Below are 16,386 nucleotides of genomic sequence, written 5' to 3'. Positions count from 1 at the left end.
AAGCACCTGAATTGGGAAAAGAGCTTTAATAATGTATAATTATTTTCGATTATACAGTCCAATAAAAAGGAGCAACAAGCATGTGTTGACCAACATGTATATATATATAATAAGCTGAACTTTTCTTCAGCCAGTTATTTTGTATTCTTAATCTAGAAGTTTGTTTCTTCAAATTTTCTTTTGTAATACTTATTCTCTATTTATATGCTTTCTGTCGGCGCTGCGGAGCTTTTTTAATTCTTATTTCTCATCAGAAAAATTAATAAGGCAAAGACTGCCCTTTTAGTAAATAAATGTAAACGAAAATAATTGGCATGACACCATATTTAAATTTTTTGACAACATTTAATTGACGTAGGACGAAACATAACACACAAGAACACTATTACAAAATTTAGTACGTTAACATCATAGAACTTTCGAACATCCAACCAACTTCTCTCGGCCCCGTCTCTCCCGCCGTACTCCTTCTCCACACTCTTCCCTTCAGTTCGTTTTCTGGTTCTAATCATCCGCAGCGCCCTCACACGCCACCCCTAAGAGAAAAACTGCTCTTCAAACGTCAAAAGTTTTTCTCTGATTCCTTTGGACAAAGTTAATAACATATAAGGAAAAGTAACTAAACGAAATATGAACATAGCATACATATATTAAATAAAAATGAATACATATATTGAAAATAATTAAACACAATAAGAATATAGCGTACATATGTTGAAATAAAAACTGAACAAAACATACATTAACACAATGGATATTGAGAACTAATTTTAACAAGAAAAAGAGCTAATGTTTAGTTTGTAGACGAGATAAAGCATCAGCGTCTTTGTTTAAGATTCCAGGACGATGAGTAATTTTGTAACTCCATCGTTGCAAAGCCAATGCCCACCTAGTTAATTTAGGACTTTTTGGAGTTTTTTCAATTAAGTATTTTAATGGATTATGATCAGTTACGATTTCTACCGTAGTTCCATGCAACCATTTATCAAATTTTTTAAATCCAAACAAAATGGCATAAGCTTCCTTTTCAATGGCTGACCAATGTTTTTTGGGTTTTGTTAAATTTTTGGCTTACAAATGAGATGGGTTTATAATTTCCCTTTCCATCTTTTTGGGTTAGACAACAACCAACTGCATATTCAGAAGCGTCTGAGTGAATTTCGAAAGGTTTACCAAAATCAGGGGCATTTAACGCTGTCGCCTCACATAAAGCTTTCTTCAATCTAAAAAAACGATTCTTCTCCGCGTTTTCCCCAATTTACATCTCCTGATTTTTTCCCTTTGGTTAGTTCAGTTAGAGGGGTTGCAATTTCCGCATAATTAGGAATATATGATCGATAAAACCCCATTAGTCCTAACACAGATCTTACTTCCTTTTTCGTCTTTGGCCTTTCTAGTCGTTTTATTGCCGCAATTTTTTCCTCGTCTGGTGCATGCTTACCTCCTCCTATCTTATGGCCTAAAAATTGTAGTTCTCGGGCCGCGAAAGTGCATTTTTTAAATTTTACAGAAAACCCTGTCTTTTCTAATTCCTGCAATACCTTTCTCAGATGAATTAAATGTTCGCTCCATGTTTTGGAGTACCCTATTATATCGTCAATGTAAGCTTGAGCATAACTAGAATGGTTTCGAAGAACACTATTCATTATTTTTTGGAATGTACCCGATGCTTCCGATAGACCAAAAGGCATAACCTTCCACTGATATACTCCGTTATGAGTGGAAAAAGCTGTTAAAATTTTGTTCTCATCATTCATTTTAATTTGGTAATATCCCTTTAGCAAATCTAGACAAGATAACCATTGAGCCATCCCCGCAGTAAAAACTAATTCTTGTGTATCTTTCATGGGGTAATTAGGAACTTTTGTTACAGCATTAAGGGCTCTATAGTCAATACACATTCGAATGGATGCGTCCTTCTTTGCCACACATACTATAGGATATGTAATGTCTGCATTCTAAGGTTCAATCAAGTGTAAGTCCAACAGTTCTTTCACTTGTCTGTCCACCTCTGCTCTATAAGACATTGGAACACTGTAGGAATGCGGTTTCCGTCTAGTAATATTGGGCAAAAGTTCAATCACGTGCTCCCCGATTGCAACTGGTCTTTTGAATAAGGGTTCAAATTCTTTTAATAATGTCTCCAATTCTGTTTGCTGCGTAGTTGATAAGTCAGGTGAGGCTACGGATTTTACTTCCTGCCAAAAGGAGTCTTCTTTCAATGGAGTATTTTCGATGTCACCAAATTCTTCTTCCCCTTCAAATATGACGTTCACACTTCCGGAGCTAGCAATAAATTCTCTCATTTTATTTTGATGCACATGCCTCAGACTACCATCAGGCATCTTCACTAAAATTGAATGTTCATTCTTTCGTGATTCGATGGTACATGGACCTTGCCATCTAGCTAAAAGCTTGTTTCTAGAATCAGGTAATAGAACAATTACCTTGTCTCCAGGATTAAAGACTTTCTTCGTAGATCTCAAATTGTAATAACGAGCCATTCTTTCTTGCAGTACTGTTGAAATCAATTTTGCTTTCTCAGCTGCGTCTTCTAGCTGCTTCTTAAGGTTTTCCATGTAAAGAGGTACTGGAGTAGTATCCAACTGCAAACCCTCTTCATCTGCCACCCAAGTGTTCCTCAGAATAGATAAGGGTCTTCTGGTTTTCGTCCATATAACAACTGAAAAGGTGCTACGCCGGTCGTGCTGTTGGGGACTTCTCGATAGGCCCACAAAATGAATGATATTTTTGTATGCCATGTACGTGGCTCTTCCAAAATGACATGATGTAGCATGTGCTTTAACGTCTGATTAAATCTTTCTACCAGCTCATTCGACTCTGGATGCAATGGTGTCGAAAATCTTGGGCTGGATCCCATTCTTTTTTCAAACTCTTGTGTCAAACTAGCATTGAAATTAGTCCCATTGTCTGATGCTATTATATTAGGCACACCTGTCCGCATGAAGATGTTTAACAGTGCTTCACATGTAGCTTTGGCAGTTAAACTGGTCAGTGGTACTGCCTCAGCCCATCTCGTGTGTTGATCAACTAGACATAATATATATCTGTGACCTTTTGCACTCGGCGGATCTATAGGTCCAATGATGTCGATGTTTACCACTTGGAACGGCAATTCTGGCCTTGCCACAGGAGTAATTGGTACTCTGTCCTTTTGATTTATTCGCCTTGTCAACTGACAATCTTTGCATTGTTGACAAAAAGCTCTGACATCTTTGGATATTCCATGCCAGTAAAAAGAATACCTTATTCTTTCAGCAGTTTTTCTTGCGCCCATGTGACCTCCAAATACCGAACAGTGAGCTAAATTTAGAACTTCAAGTCTACGCTTCTTAGGCAAAACGAGCTGAGAACGGACTCCCCTAAAACTTTTTCTTTGTGAAACAAAAATTTATTATGGAAATAATGTCCTCCGAACTTTTCATTTGCACATTTTCTAGCATATTCCAAATCTGGACAATCCACTTGATCTGTAAGAAATTCGTCCGACCTTGATAGTTCTTTAGCATTCTTTTCTGAATTTTCCACAGATAATGCCCTTATTTCTTCACTTCCCAAGACTGGATTGTCATCACTTGTTTCATCGACGATTTCTCTATCTTTAATTGTCTTCGGTTCCGAGTTCTTTTCGGAAATATCAACGAAATAATTTTCTTGAACACCCTGCAACTTGTCCCTTATTTCTGGGGGCAACAGTACATCATCCACCAGAGTAGGAGCAACTGCACACAGCACTTCTTGGTGAATCATGTTCCCGTCTTTGCCAACGATGACACCCATTGGAGTATTGACAAGAGAACATTTCTCTGCTGGACCAAAAATGCCTTTTATATAAATTGAAGCCTTATCTTCAACAGGAAAATCAGTCAATATATCTCTTCTGACTACAGTTATTTCAGTGCCAGAATCAATTAAAGCTGTTGCAGGCTTTCCATTCACACTTATACGTATCTTTTCTTGATTACAAAGACCTTTATCAAGAGAAGGTCGTCTGTGAGACATCACTTTAGCCACTACTGCCGTTTCCTTAGTTACCGGTTCTGGGTCCACGACAGTTCTGTGAACATTTGCCTTTCTTCTACTATCTTGATCTGAGTTCGTCTTTAAAAGTTTGGGACAGAACTTCTTTACGTGACCATCCACTCCACAGAAATAGCAGGTAAACTTTGGACGGTTTTTCGGTTCGTATCTATTCCGTGTGAAACCTTTATCTTGCTTCATCTGTTTAGGAGTATTATTATAGTCTCTGTTATCACGGCTAAAGGCGTTATTTCTAACATTTACTTGTTGATGTGCCTTGGGATTTGGATTCGATGGTCTCCGATAAGTTTTTCGAATACACTCGTACTCGTCTAGCTTGTCTGCTAAATCTTGGGGTTTGACTAATGTCCCCCACACATCAACAAAATGGTCACGAACCTCTTGTGGAACTCTCTTCTTTACTTGATCCGTAATGATCAAATCTTTCAGTCCCTCCAAATCTGTGACATTCAAAGCACTTATCCAGCCTTGAAAGTAATTTGTAACTTCATAAATGAAATCTTTCCAACTTTTCTCTGGATTTCTTTGGTGCTGAACAAATTTCTGCCGAAAACCTTCAGCATTCAATTTAAACTTCTTCATCAAGATTTCCTTCACATGTTCAAAATTAAAAAATTCTTCTTCTGGAATTCTTGCGATCAGTTTCACTATCTCTGCAGGCATGAGAGGTATTAAACATGACACCCAGTTTTCCTCATCAATTTTCAACCTCTTGACTTGTCTCTCAAACAATGACATATATTAGACAAAGTCACATTCTTTTTCGTCGAATTTTGGCATGAACTTGGAAATTTCAATCTGCGGATTGATATGAAATTGTCCACCACTAGCTGAACTAGCATTAGATGCAGCCATTCCTGCTTCTATTTTTTTCTTTTCCAATTCAAATTCCATCTCTCGCTTTCTTGCTTCCATCTCCATCTGCAATTTCAACTCATTCTCTTTCTTTGTTGCTTCCATCTGCAATTTCAATTCTTGTTCCTTTCTTGTAGAGATTATTGTTTCTAGTAAAGTTTTGACAAATTCTTCTTCATATACCTGACTGCCAGTAATTAATGTTTTTAGCCCATATACTGTCATATCAGATTTCGGTTCCTCCCCCATTTCAGTTGCCAACACTATAAGATCACACTTGATACCCTTTGCCAAAAACGCCATTATTAAATAATAATTCTGACCCGATTTTACCTGTTTCTTTTAATTTATACAAATACTTTTTTGTTGTTGTTTTAAAAACGCGCAACAAGAATTCTGTTACTGCGGAGATACTCTTTACAATATTGAAAAAAAAAAATACTCAAATGAAAATGAAGTAAAATAATAATAATTGCTAACAATATTATCTTGATAATTTTTAAATTCATAAAACTTATTTTAACAATCTAAAATGCAAGTACATGTTCCAAACAATTTCTGTTTTATTTGAAAACATTTCTTAAAATATTAAACATAAAATGGTTTATGCACTTGCGACAAACTTCTTATAATGTAACACAAATTAACTTTTAACAACTTTTGTTGTTGTTCTATTTCACAACAATAAAATATAATCTCTAATACAACACTCCCTTTATACTTATATCAATAAAAAAAGAAAATGCAAAAGTAATAAATCTTCCATTAATAAAGATCATTCATATTAAAATATTAAACCAGAATTATTTATTTGAGCTATAGTCAAATGTTACGAAACAATAACTGAAAGAATTTAGTACATAAACAATCATAAAATGAAGAGAGTATTAGAATGCTTTCCCGAATAACAGCAAATAGTATTAATTCTAAGAAATATCCTTTGAATAAAAAAAAACACAAATGGCATAAATTAGATGAAAAAAAAAAACACCATAAATCTACTCTTTCCTTTTTCTTATTTCTTGTTTTCTTTTTTTTTTTTTAACTGCCGTCAACAGGATTCATAAAACAAGAATGATTTATCCAGAACACCGGAAATACGTATATCAATAAGAAAAGTATTATTTTTAAAATATCTTTCGTTCGGAATTGAAACGAAAGTGTTACTGGTAATTATTTTTCAACTAAAATACAGAATTATCAAGCACAAAATTCAATTAAACATATCACGTATTTACTAGAATACAGAATTATCAAGCATAAAATTCAATTAAACATATCACTTATTTAAGACAACAATCAAAATAAATTCTTTAATGTCCAGAATATCTGAAAAATGAACATAAATATCAAAACAAGTGAAACAAAAACTAGTAGAGCTTATTATTGTATTTTCCAAGAATTAATTCGTTGCAATGTTTATGGAACAATTACTTTATTATATATTTAAAAAAAATATATCAAAAGAACACCAGTTTTATTCTTATAAAAATAAAGAATTTATTATAAAATGATATACAATTATTTATGGCAGCATTCACCCTTTCATAACGAAACGATAGTGTCAACAGTTGTTCAGCTCATTTTTTGATAGAAATAAATTTTTAACACAGCATGTTTTAGTTTTATTTCTCTAAAAGGTACAATAATCAACTTTCTTTTTTTTACTCTCTTTATTTTACTAACGTAAACTGTATTTAATCATCGTAACCACTGACGCGGTATTATTACTGACGTAACAAATAAAATGGCAAGTTCCTGGCGGAACAAAGTATAAACTATAATAAATTAATACTTATTTGTGCTGTAAAGATATATTACCACCATGTTAGAAGGTGACACAACATGCAGAAGTTAGAAATCTGGATATCACTGGCGTGATACTTAAACCTATATTCCTGACGGAACAAAATCACTGGCGTGACACAACAAATTATATTCCTGACGGAACAAAATCACTGACGTGATACAACAACTTATATTCCTGACGGAACAAAATCACTGGCGTGATACAACAAATTATATTCCTGACGGAACAAAACTATATCTTTACATGCGCACCAAATCAGTAAACATTTAGCTTACCCGAGTTCCTTTAGCTACTGCCGTAATTTCCCTCATCACATACCTGGATTCGGTGGGTTACCTCGATTTCCTTCTGGATTAAAAGAAAAGATAATAGACACCTTCATTAATCCTGATCCCGTTCGCTGCCACCAAGATGTCGGCGCTGCCGAGCTTTTTTAATTCTTATTTCTCATCAGAAAAATTAATAAGGCAAAGACTGCCCTTTTAGTAAATAAATGTAAACGAAAATAATTGGCATGACACCATATTTAAATTTTTTGACAACATTTAAATGACGTAGGACGAAACATAACACACAAGAACACTATTACAAAATTTAGTACGTTAACATCATAGAAATTTCGAACATCCAACCAACTTCTCTCGGCCCCGTCTCTCCCGCCGTACTCCTTCTCCACACTCTTCCCTTCAGTTCGTTTTCTGGTTCTAATCATCCGCAGCGCCCTCACACTTTCTTTCGTCAATCTATCATTGTCGTAAATAGAACTGATTAATGTTCTAATGGTCAAAAGCTTATTTCCTCGCCAGGGCCCGATTTAGCCTAATTGGGGCAAAAACTTCTTAGCCCCTCCCCACTCTGCTTCACTACTTCAGTAATGAAGAGCCGCGCATAGAAGTGCATATAACTTGTCTATGGTATTTTCGTAAATTAATTCAAAATGCTTTTTAAATTTAAAACTAAAAACTCTCTTAGGCTCAAACAAGCCAATGAGAAGTCCGTATTTTTGTAAAGACATCGCATTTTGAGGTATGCAAAACTACAGGCTTTTGATTGGTCAAATTTGTCCATCGCAATTGCGAAAATTTAACTGAATTCCGCCCTAGAAAACCAGGGATTTACGAAATATAGATTTTTTTTTTGTGTTCATATGATAGATCAATGGAGAAACTAACATGAAACTGACGGATTTTAAGCTGTGCTGATATTTTGTTTTTAAAAAAGTTCATTAATAAAGGAAACGTAAAATAAATTTTCTATTCGATTTGCCCCACCCTATATGGGGTCACGGCGCAACTGTTACCCTTACCTTAGTCAGGCTCTGTTCCTCGCTCTAAATAGAATATGTTCTAAGAACTGCAGAGGTTTAACGAATGTATTTATGAATGCTGTATAGTGAGTGAGATATTGAGAATCAGAATGGATCAATCAATCGTTTTCTTTAAATTAAGTTAGTCATCATATGGAATAAAAAACGCCATTTCTTTCAGAACCAGTGTGAATTAAAAGAGTTTTATCTGCCCTTTACCAGATAGAAATTTTGTCAAATAATTCTCTTTCAAATTGTTTCCCCAGATCAGTTTATTGAAAACTGTTACTCAACTCTGATTCTCAACGCCTGATATATCCCAAGTTATGGAGTCTGCTTTGTGGAAGAATTTACACTCTTCCTGAAATCTCAAACATTTATTGAAAATAATTAAAAACTACGGTAAATAAAGAAACAAACTGCTGAATAAAGCAAAATAAAATATTTTTATTTTTTGTTATCTGAAAAATGTTTTATACAGTTTTGCAATAAAATTTGTCATCTTCATAATTTTTTGTATGTTCCGAGTCTAGCTCCACAACCTGGACAGGAATGGTGAACATCTTTACATGAGTCCAAGCACAAAGGAATCCAGAAACAAGGAAAGCTGCAAGAGCAGAAAGTTTCAAATAGCATTATCGAAAAACGTTTTTTTAATCAAGAAATACTTTAAATATATTCTAAAGATCAATGTAGATATCTTAACCAATAATTCACATAACCATTTTTCATCTGCTTGGATTTTCTGTTTATAGAATTGTTAAAGAGTTCAACATTAAAATGAAACCTATCAACGAACAAACTAAGCATTATATAAGATACAAAGAAAAAAAATATGATATATTATTTGAAGTTGTAAAGAAAGAAAATCGATAGAAAAATTTTTGATTTCTAGTATTTAACATATTGTCTGACTTAAACAGTTTATGATAGAAAGATAAGGATAACTATGAAACGTTACAGGTAATATATTCTTCAAAGTATAATAAATGAGTTACATATCCATGAAATATCAGTTTAGTTAATTGGTGTTAGAATCATTTTTATACAAGGTAGGAAGGGTGTTTGAAAATGGAGTAATTAGGAACACTGACTGCAATACGCAATCTGAAGTCTTAGCGATCACGGAATCATGAGTCTTCATTTTAAGAAAAAACGTGAGACACTTTAACGCTTCTCTTTTCGTTATTTTCTAGTCTTTGTTTACTTTAGTTGCCACAGTATTAAAAAAAAGTGGAACCAATACCTTTCTAAGCGTCCTTATTCATTTTCTACAACAGTTATTTTTAAAGTAAATTGCATCTTTCTTGTATAATATAGAATATAGCAGTTAGAGAAATAGTGGGTTTACACTCATCCCAGTTATAAAATTCCAATAAGTCACGCATGCGCAGAAAGAAGATTGCGCATGCGCTGAGAGAACGGACAATAGCAAGTTCTTATCTCGACGTGGTAAGTACTTGCTACTGTACAGTTTCTGGGCATATGTGGTCTTAGCTGGATGTTTTATAACTGGCTGAGTGTAAACCCACCTTAACATTCAGTTTTTAACTCTGGACTTTCTCTTGAGAAATAAAACTTGTATTTTTGTATGCATCTTAGTTGTTATGCCGCACAATTTCGAAGACGAACGAGTAGTTTAAGTTTCCTCTTCTTAGAAAAATGAAATTAATATTTACAAAGTATTTTATTTTTGTAAAAAATGGAGCAACAAGGAAAGCCTACTTGAGAAATTTTATTAAATTTATATAAACATAAAGAAAGCTTGCTTTACCACAAAAAGCATACAAAGAGAGTGGAAATGTACGCGCATGCGCCATTTTCTCTCACTGTAGTTGTCAGCACTGTCCTCTGGCAGTTGCCACAGGTGACTCGCATGGGTTGGTTACTCAGCATTACTGGAGGGGTGATCACAACCGAGTGGGTAGGGTAGTCAATGATATCTGAATAGAAAAGAAGTTCTTTAAACAATAATACATTTTTGAAAGGAATATTTCAAAGAAACTTATAGCGCATATCGTTGCACACTTTAATTAGAATATACATGTACGTAGAATATACAATAGATTATGATTAGAATATACATATGAGACTTTCAGTGGTTTTTTAATATTTTAATATCATTAGAATATACATGGGCGAATTTCAGAGTGTTTTTAATGATTTAATAATTAGATATCAGTTGTTGAAATGAATGATTTTCAGATAACTAAATGTAAGCTAGTCTGTTATTAGATTTGTTTCGGGGGGGGATTCACGGGTTCACTCACGAATATAATAATCAGCGCAGTCATGGGATAGATGATCCTAGTGAATGAGTCTGCTCAACCCCCACTGCTGCTTTAGTCCTAGGTGGCCTCGTAGTAAAGTCTGGGTTTCGAGGCCGAAAAATTTCAGGTGCGTGACCCAATTTTACAAATGATATGCATATATGCGGGTCTGGTGCACGTTAAATCTGAAGTCGCTGGTCAAATGTCCTCCCATTAAAGTGGTAGGAAAGTTTGAGAGAGGAATGCCGGTTTAGGTGTCATCCTGATCATCTAATCAAGATTCCAAATTACGAGGTTCGTGATAAAATAGTTCTCGAGAAACTTCCAAATGAGATGTTAATATAACTGAGCTAAACTGAAGCGGCCTTCTTTGAAGCAGTAAGGGACTCATCTGCAGTTAGTTCGACGATGAGGAAAATCTCAGGCGATTAAAGAAACACTCTGATAAATTTATTACTTCAAATAAGGAGAAATAATGGACTTCTCCGTATGGAAGAGTTCATTTCATGCCACTTGCTTTTAAAAAGTTTCAGTGTTAACGTTCTTGGAAAATTGACTTTAAACTGTCGCCAAAGAAATAGCCTCAGCATTCTAGTTCGTGTCTGATGATGAGGACGACATCATGATCAGAAAAAAGATTTAGTTAACATAGACGTACGCGTTTTTACTATAAGGCACAGTATCTTGTGAATGTAATAATTAGAATAAACTTGATATGCTTTGGACCGATAAGGGACGAAAGAAAGATGAAATTCTAAGACAAGTTTGTTGATTGATTTTTCAGCTGAAATGTAAAGGAATTGTTGGGGGATTGCAGCTTTCTCTTTCCTATAGTCCCACCTCAAATAATGGTGTTAAAAAATTATTCAAATCGAGTGAATAATATGTCTCATCACAGCGGACAACTTCGTAATAAAACGTTTTGATATCTGCCATATCTCAGATAATACGTATCGACATCTTACTGTTACATAAAAATATCGCAATCTGTATATATTTTTGTTTTTGATAGATATTTGAAAGTGCGTGGTTTTATGATAAAATTTCGGCTTTGAATCTGGAGGGTTATGGGTTTAAGATTCGATATCATCCAAAAGACATTGTTTATATAAATAGGATATCTGCATCTACCTAAACAAACAAATTAAAGAAAAAAGAAATTTTCGACAACCAAACAGGAATTTTGAGATTTGGTTTGGAAAATTTCGCGTCTTATTTCTTCGTAAAAAAAATACCACAATATTCATTAATGGTGGCAAATTTAATAGACGTGCATAAACACACATGCAGTTATTTATTTCCTAAATATAAATGAGTAGAAAAAAATATTTGATTACTTATAGGCTGCATGATTCCTCTAAGTAGAGTATCTGCACTTTCTCTTGAAAATTTAAATAATATGGCAGTGGCTGTATTCACTCCTGTAAATAATAGATAAATTATTTTTAAGTATTTATAAATTGACATAAATAAACTGTAGAAGCTGTTCATTAAAAATGATCATAAATTAATCTTTACTTATAATAAAGATGGATGGGTGTGTCTATTGTGGTAATTCTTTTCAGGCTTGACAGTTTGATCTAGAACCACCAAGCCCGGCATTCATAACTTTCTAAAATAAAAATGTCCACCACGAAGCGATTTTTTAAAAAAATTAATTAGAATTTTATTTAATTAAAAATTAAGAGAAATGTTGGAGTTTCTCCGCAATAACTTGCGAAGATATTACAGCTCAGAAATGATTTTCACGTCATTTTCAAATTCAAAAAATTGTCTTTTCAATGATACTTATTACTTCTCCGTAAAAATTTAGTATCATGTGAGGACATGATGTTGTTTTGGTTAGGGGGGGGAGTTGAAGCTCGAAATCGCGTAAGCAATGAATATTGAAGCTTGAAATCGCGTAGGTAATGAATAAAGCATAAATGTCAATTTTCATCGTCATCTTTTAATCGCATATATTTATTACTCACTTTTACCAGTATTGCATTATTATTATGTATGCTTCTTTGAAAGCAGACGCGTTTTGAAAAGGTTGACCTGCTTTTACCAGTATTGCTTTATCATTACGTATGCTTCTTTGACAGCAGATACGTTTTTAAAAAATTGACGCAGAACTATGACATCATAGCTGTTATTTCATCTCAAAATCGGTCGAGATCCAAAACTTTGTTTGCCAGCTAGAAAAATTGAAAATGAAAGTTAAAAAAATTTATCATTATAGATATAGAGAGAGAGAGTGAGAGAGAGGGATAGAGACCGATAGAGAAGTATCTTGATTGTTTCAAACCGGTTTAAACTGGTTAAAGTCTTAAATTAATTAAGACAAATAAAGACTTAAAATTAATAATGTTTTCACATAATAACTTGAAATTTGCGATCGTATATTTCATTTTAATTTTTTATTTTGTAAGCATTTACAGACGTTATTTAATTATTTTTCTTTTCAGTCAATTTTTTAAAGAAATATTTTAAGCATATTTTCTATCTATTACTTATATAAAGCTCAATGTGTGAATGTTGGCGCTCTACAGGCCAGACCGTTAGACCTACAGCTACCAAATTTGGTACATGTATACCTTGGAAGTCGAAAATGTGCACTTGGGGTTTCTTTTTTGAATTTTTAATTAGAATTTTAATTATTAATTAAAAACAAACTTACCCGCAAAAAAATCTTCATTTTCCCCACCGCCAAATGAGTAAGAATTCAGTTTTTTTTCCCACGCTAATGAGGTTAGGCTTAAGATTTTTCGGCCGATTATTTCAAACGATTCTGTTTATTTTCTTAATGTTTGATGCATTTAAAATCAACATTGTTAATTAATCTTTCAGATTCCTTCTGAAGTACTTTTGAATTAAAATAAAACACAATAACGGAAATTAAAAATTTTGTAATTTGCATAGCGTTACCCCAACTGGCGTAGAAAAATTCACGCATTTGCGTTACCGTAACTGGCGTTGAAAATTCACGCATGCGCATTGTGTTCTGATTGTTGACAACGGATGAGGACTTGATTTAAATTATTTTTTGGTTAGTTGCATGCTTTTGTAATTAAATTGTATTTATGTTAGTTATATATATTTTGCATATACTTATAGTTTTAAGTACATCGTTTTTTAAGTAGTTTTTTTTAACCTTTTTTCAACTGATAATTTTAAACGATTTGTTTTATTTTCTTAGTGTTTGATGCATTTAAAATTAAACATTGTTCATTAATCGATCTGCTCATGATGAATCTGAGAAAATTTTGTTGACAAATTCTTGAGGTATTACATAAATTAAGAAAGATATTTTTTAGTGCCCATAAAGTTTAAATGCTCAGTGACTCTATTATCAGTAATCATATTATTAAAAAAAATGCTTTGTTTCAGTAAAAAATATTATTATATTAATTGCAGATTAATCCTTTTCACTTTAATTTAAAGTATAAATTCTACGGGAGCTAAAAGAAAATTAGAGAGATACATATTACATTATGACTGAAGGCCTTAATAATATTATGAGTGAATTATATGACTACCAAAATTTGAAGTTTTAAAATATTTTGATGAAGAAGCTCTTAAAGTAGGAATTGCAAAAAATATTTCATTGTTAAAATTTTAACGAACATTAAGATTGGCGAAGCTGCGGGTCACCGAAGGCGGCTAGTATTTCATAAAAATAAAATTTAATCAGCGGGATCATATTTCGCAAGCACGATTAAAATGAGTTTTTATCAACATGTTGCCATCACGATGACAGTATGTTTTTCCAAGGTGAAGCACACTCTTATTTCGTTATTCAAAATTTGATTAGTTAAACACGTGTAAGAGAAACTATCGTATTTTTATACCTTAAACGATCCTTTATTTATTTATTTTGTAAATATTACTTCAAATGTATTGTATCTTCATTATTTCGACAAAATTTTAAAACTTTAGAAATTTTGGAATGGTAACTAAAAAAAACTTTTTCAAAATATTCCATCAATATTTCTTATTATTATACTATGAACGATTTTTATGTAAATATTTCATTTTATTCAAGCAAGCAAGTAACCTGACCATGATATTCTAGGTTTGTTTTGTCAGTATTTTTTTAAATATTTAATGAAAATTATTATTAATTCTTAGTAAATATTTATATTGCACGTGACAGTGAAATGGTGAAAGGAAAAGTAAAGCTTTGATTAACATCAAATTAACAGCAAATGAGTTTAAAACAATATTATTCGTTAATTCTACTTTTAAATGTGCAATTTGTGGCAATACTCATGAATTGCTTTCCGGTTTGTTTACCTTTTTCGAGTAACAGAATATTTTTTTCTCTCAGCTGACAATCGTCTGAATACCTAAACTATACAAGTGCTAACCTGGCAATGATTATTAAATAAAAATTGGACATCCAGACATATCAGATCAAGAAAGAGGCGAAAATAGACCGAATGAGAAGACATGCATGATCGGAAAGAAAGCGAGCAGAGGACGAAGCCCTCTAGTGATTTATAAAGCAATAAACCAAGATTTAAATATCAGAAAAGCTAAAAAACAAGATGTTTTCCAGCTTTTCCCAAGATACGCGTCTGAACGCCGAAAAGTTTGTATAACCCTGTATGAAAAGTATTTAACTGTCCATAAATAGAAATAAGTTATGGCCCTTGATGAAGAATAAGTTTACTTAAATTATAGCAACGAAAGTAGGTCTATTTACTATTAAAAGCGGAGTATGTACAAAACTGGTTCTGTCAATCCAAAGATAGCTTCAGTAAAGGGTTTATGATTGTCACAGGGGTTTTCTACGATGCGAAATTAAATATAAGAAAAGTGGAGAGGAGATGTTAAAATCAACTCAACATGCTATCAAAAGAAAGTTCCAGTGTTTACAGAAAAAATCCCGTTTCTACATTCCAGTGACTGTCAAAGAGCGAAAATTCATGAAGACAAAGCTACAAATATTTTGAAAAGTATCACGGCATTACTTGAAAGAATGAAAATTGATACATGTATTGTATATACACTTTTACAACATATTTTTTATGAAATCCCCCTACATGTCACCTACGGACATTTGTTTCTTTAGTCAGTTGAAAAAGAGTTCTTTCTATTCGCAAACTCGGTACAATTTCTTCATATTTTATTTATAAGAAAATCTGTTACTGTTATTGACAGTTTAGAGTAGCATTTTTTTTTTATCAGTTGTATTAAGCAGCTATCAAAAAATGTATATTCCCTTTCCTAGTAATGGAATATATGACTGATGCTTTTAAAAACTGCTAATTTTCGCGTTTACTTTACCATTATCTATATTATTTATTAATTGTAAAAACATCTTGATACTTGAAGAAAAATAGGGCATGAAAAAGGCACTTACCTTAGAAAATGTAACTGTCAGCATAGTTTTCCCCGAAGGATTAGGATGCTTCATTTTACCCTCTTTGAAGTTTTTCTACCCTTAAAGAGGGGTGGCGAATTGCGAAAGAATAGAATTTGTCCAGATGGAGACACTTGAGAGCAATTTAAAAACGGAAATTCGTCACGCAGTTGAAAAGAATAATTATGTTGTAAATCGATAATTGTTGAGTGCACGGTGATAACTAATCTTTTGACATACGGTTTCGATTAAGTGGATATTGATCTGACTATGAACGAAAGGAAGTCGAATTCGATTTTACGTCAACGTGATCCTAAAACCCATAAATTAAGTAAGACATATTGTTAAAATATTATGACGGATGTTTTTTCGTTATTCTAATCTTTTAAAAAATGTTCTTTTCCTACCCAACAGTGATATTGAAGATTGCTGTTATTCTTTCTTAACAATTTGTAATTCCATTTAAAAAAATATCTAGCCATCCGATTCAGCTTTAAATCAATCATAGAAAAAACATTAAAAAAATTTAAGGTGGGGAAAAACGATAATGGATATTTTTTATTTTCAGAAATTTTTACTTCTGTCGTATTTTAATTCTCAGATTTGCCATTTTTTTTTTTCCTAGTCGAAATTCCGAAATTAAATTCTCATAAAACTAAACATGTTTTCTTATTCATTTTTAAATATGAAAAGTTACAAAACTGAACTCTTTTTGGCTTAAATTATATGCCCT

General features: G+C 32.8%; 1 protein-coding gene across 1 annotated transcript; it reads right to left on the bottom strand.

The window, feature by feature from the left end:
- Window positions 1–8,537: 8,537 nt before the first annotated feature.
- Window positions 8,538–15,739, bottom strand: LOC129962773 (lipopolysaccharide-induced tumor necrosis factor-alpha factor homolog). Its single transcript, XM_056076768.1, has 4 exons — window positions 15,654–15,739; window positions 11,641–11,724; window positions 9,808–9,976; window positions 8,538–8,640 (listed from the first exon to the last, which is right to left on the bottom strand). Exons 2-4 carry the CDS (start codon window positions 11,651–11,653, stop codon window positions 8,538–8,540), a joined length of 285 nt encoding a protein of 94 aa, XP_055932743.1. The 5' UTR covers window positions 11,654–11,724; window positions 15,654–15,739.
- Window positions 15,740–16,386: the final 647 nt, after the last annotated feature.

This window comes from Argiope bruennichi, chromosome 3 (genome assembly GCF_947563725.1).
Source record: "Argiope bruennichi chromosome 3, qqArgBrue1.1, whole genome shotgun sequence".
Classification (NCBI taxonomy): domain Eukaryota; kingdom Metazoa; phylum Arthropoda; class Arachnida; order Araneae; family Araneidae; genus Argiope; species Argiope bruennichi.
This window is presented reverse-complemented; position numbering and strand designations above follow the sequence as displayed.

What these genes read in the sequence shown, in the direction of transcription:
- LOC129962773 (XM_056076768.1), bottom strand. An exon ending in CTCTTTGTATGCTTTTTGTG is followed by an intron (nt 8,641 to 9,807) that starts GTAAAGCAAGCT and finishes CTGCTCTTGCAG; the next exon opens with CTTTCCTTGTTTCTGGATTC.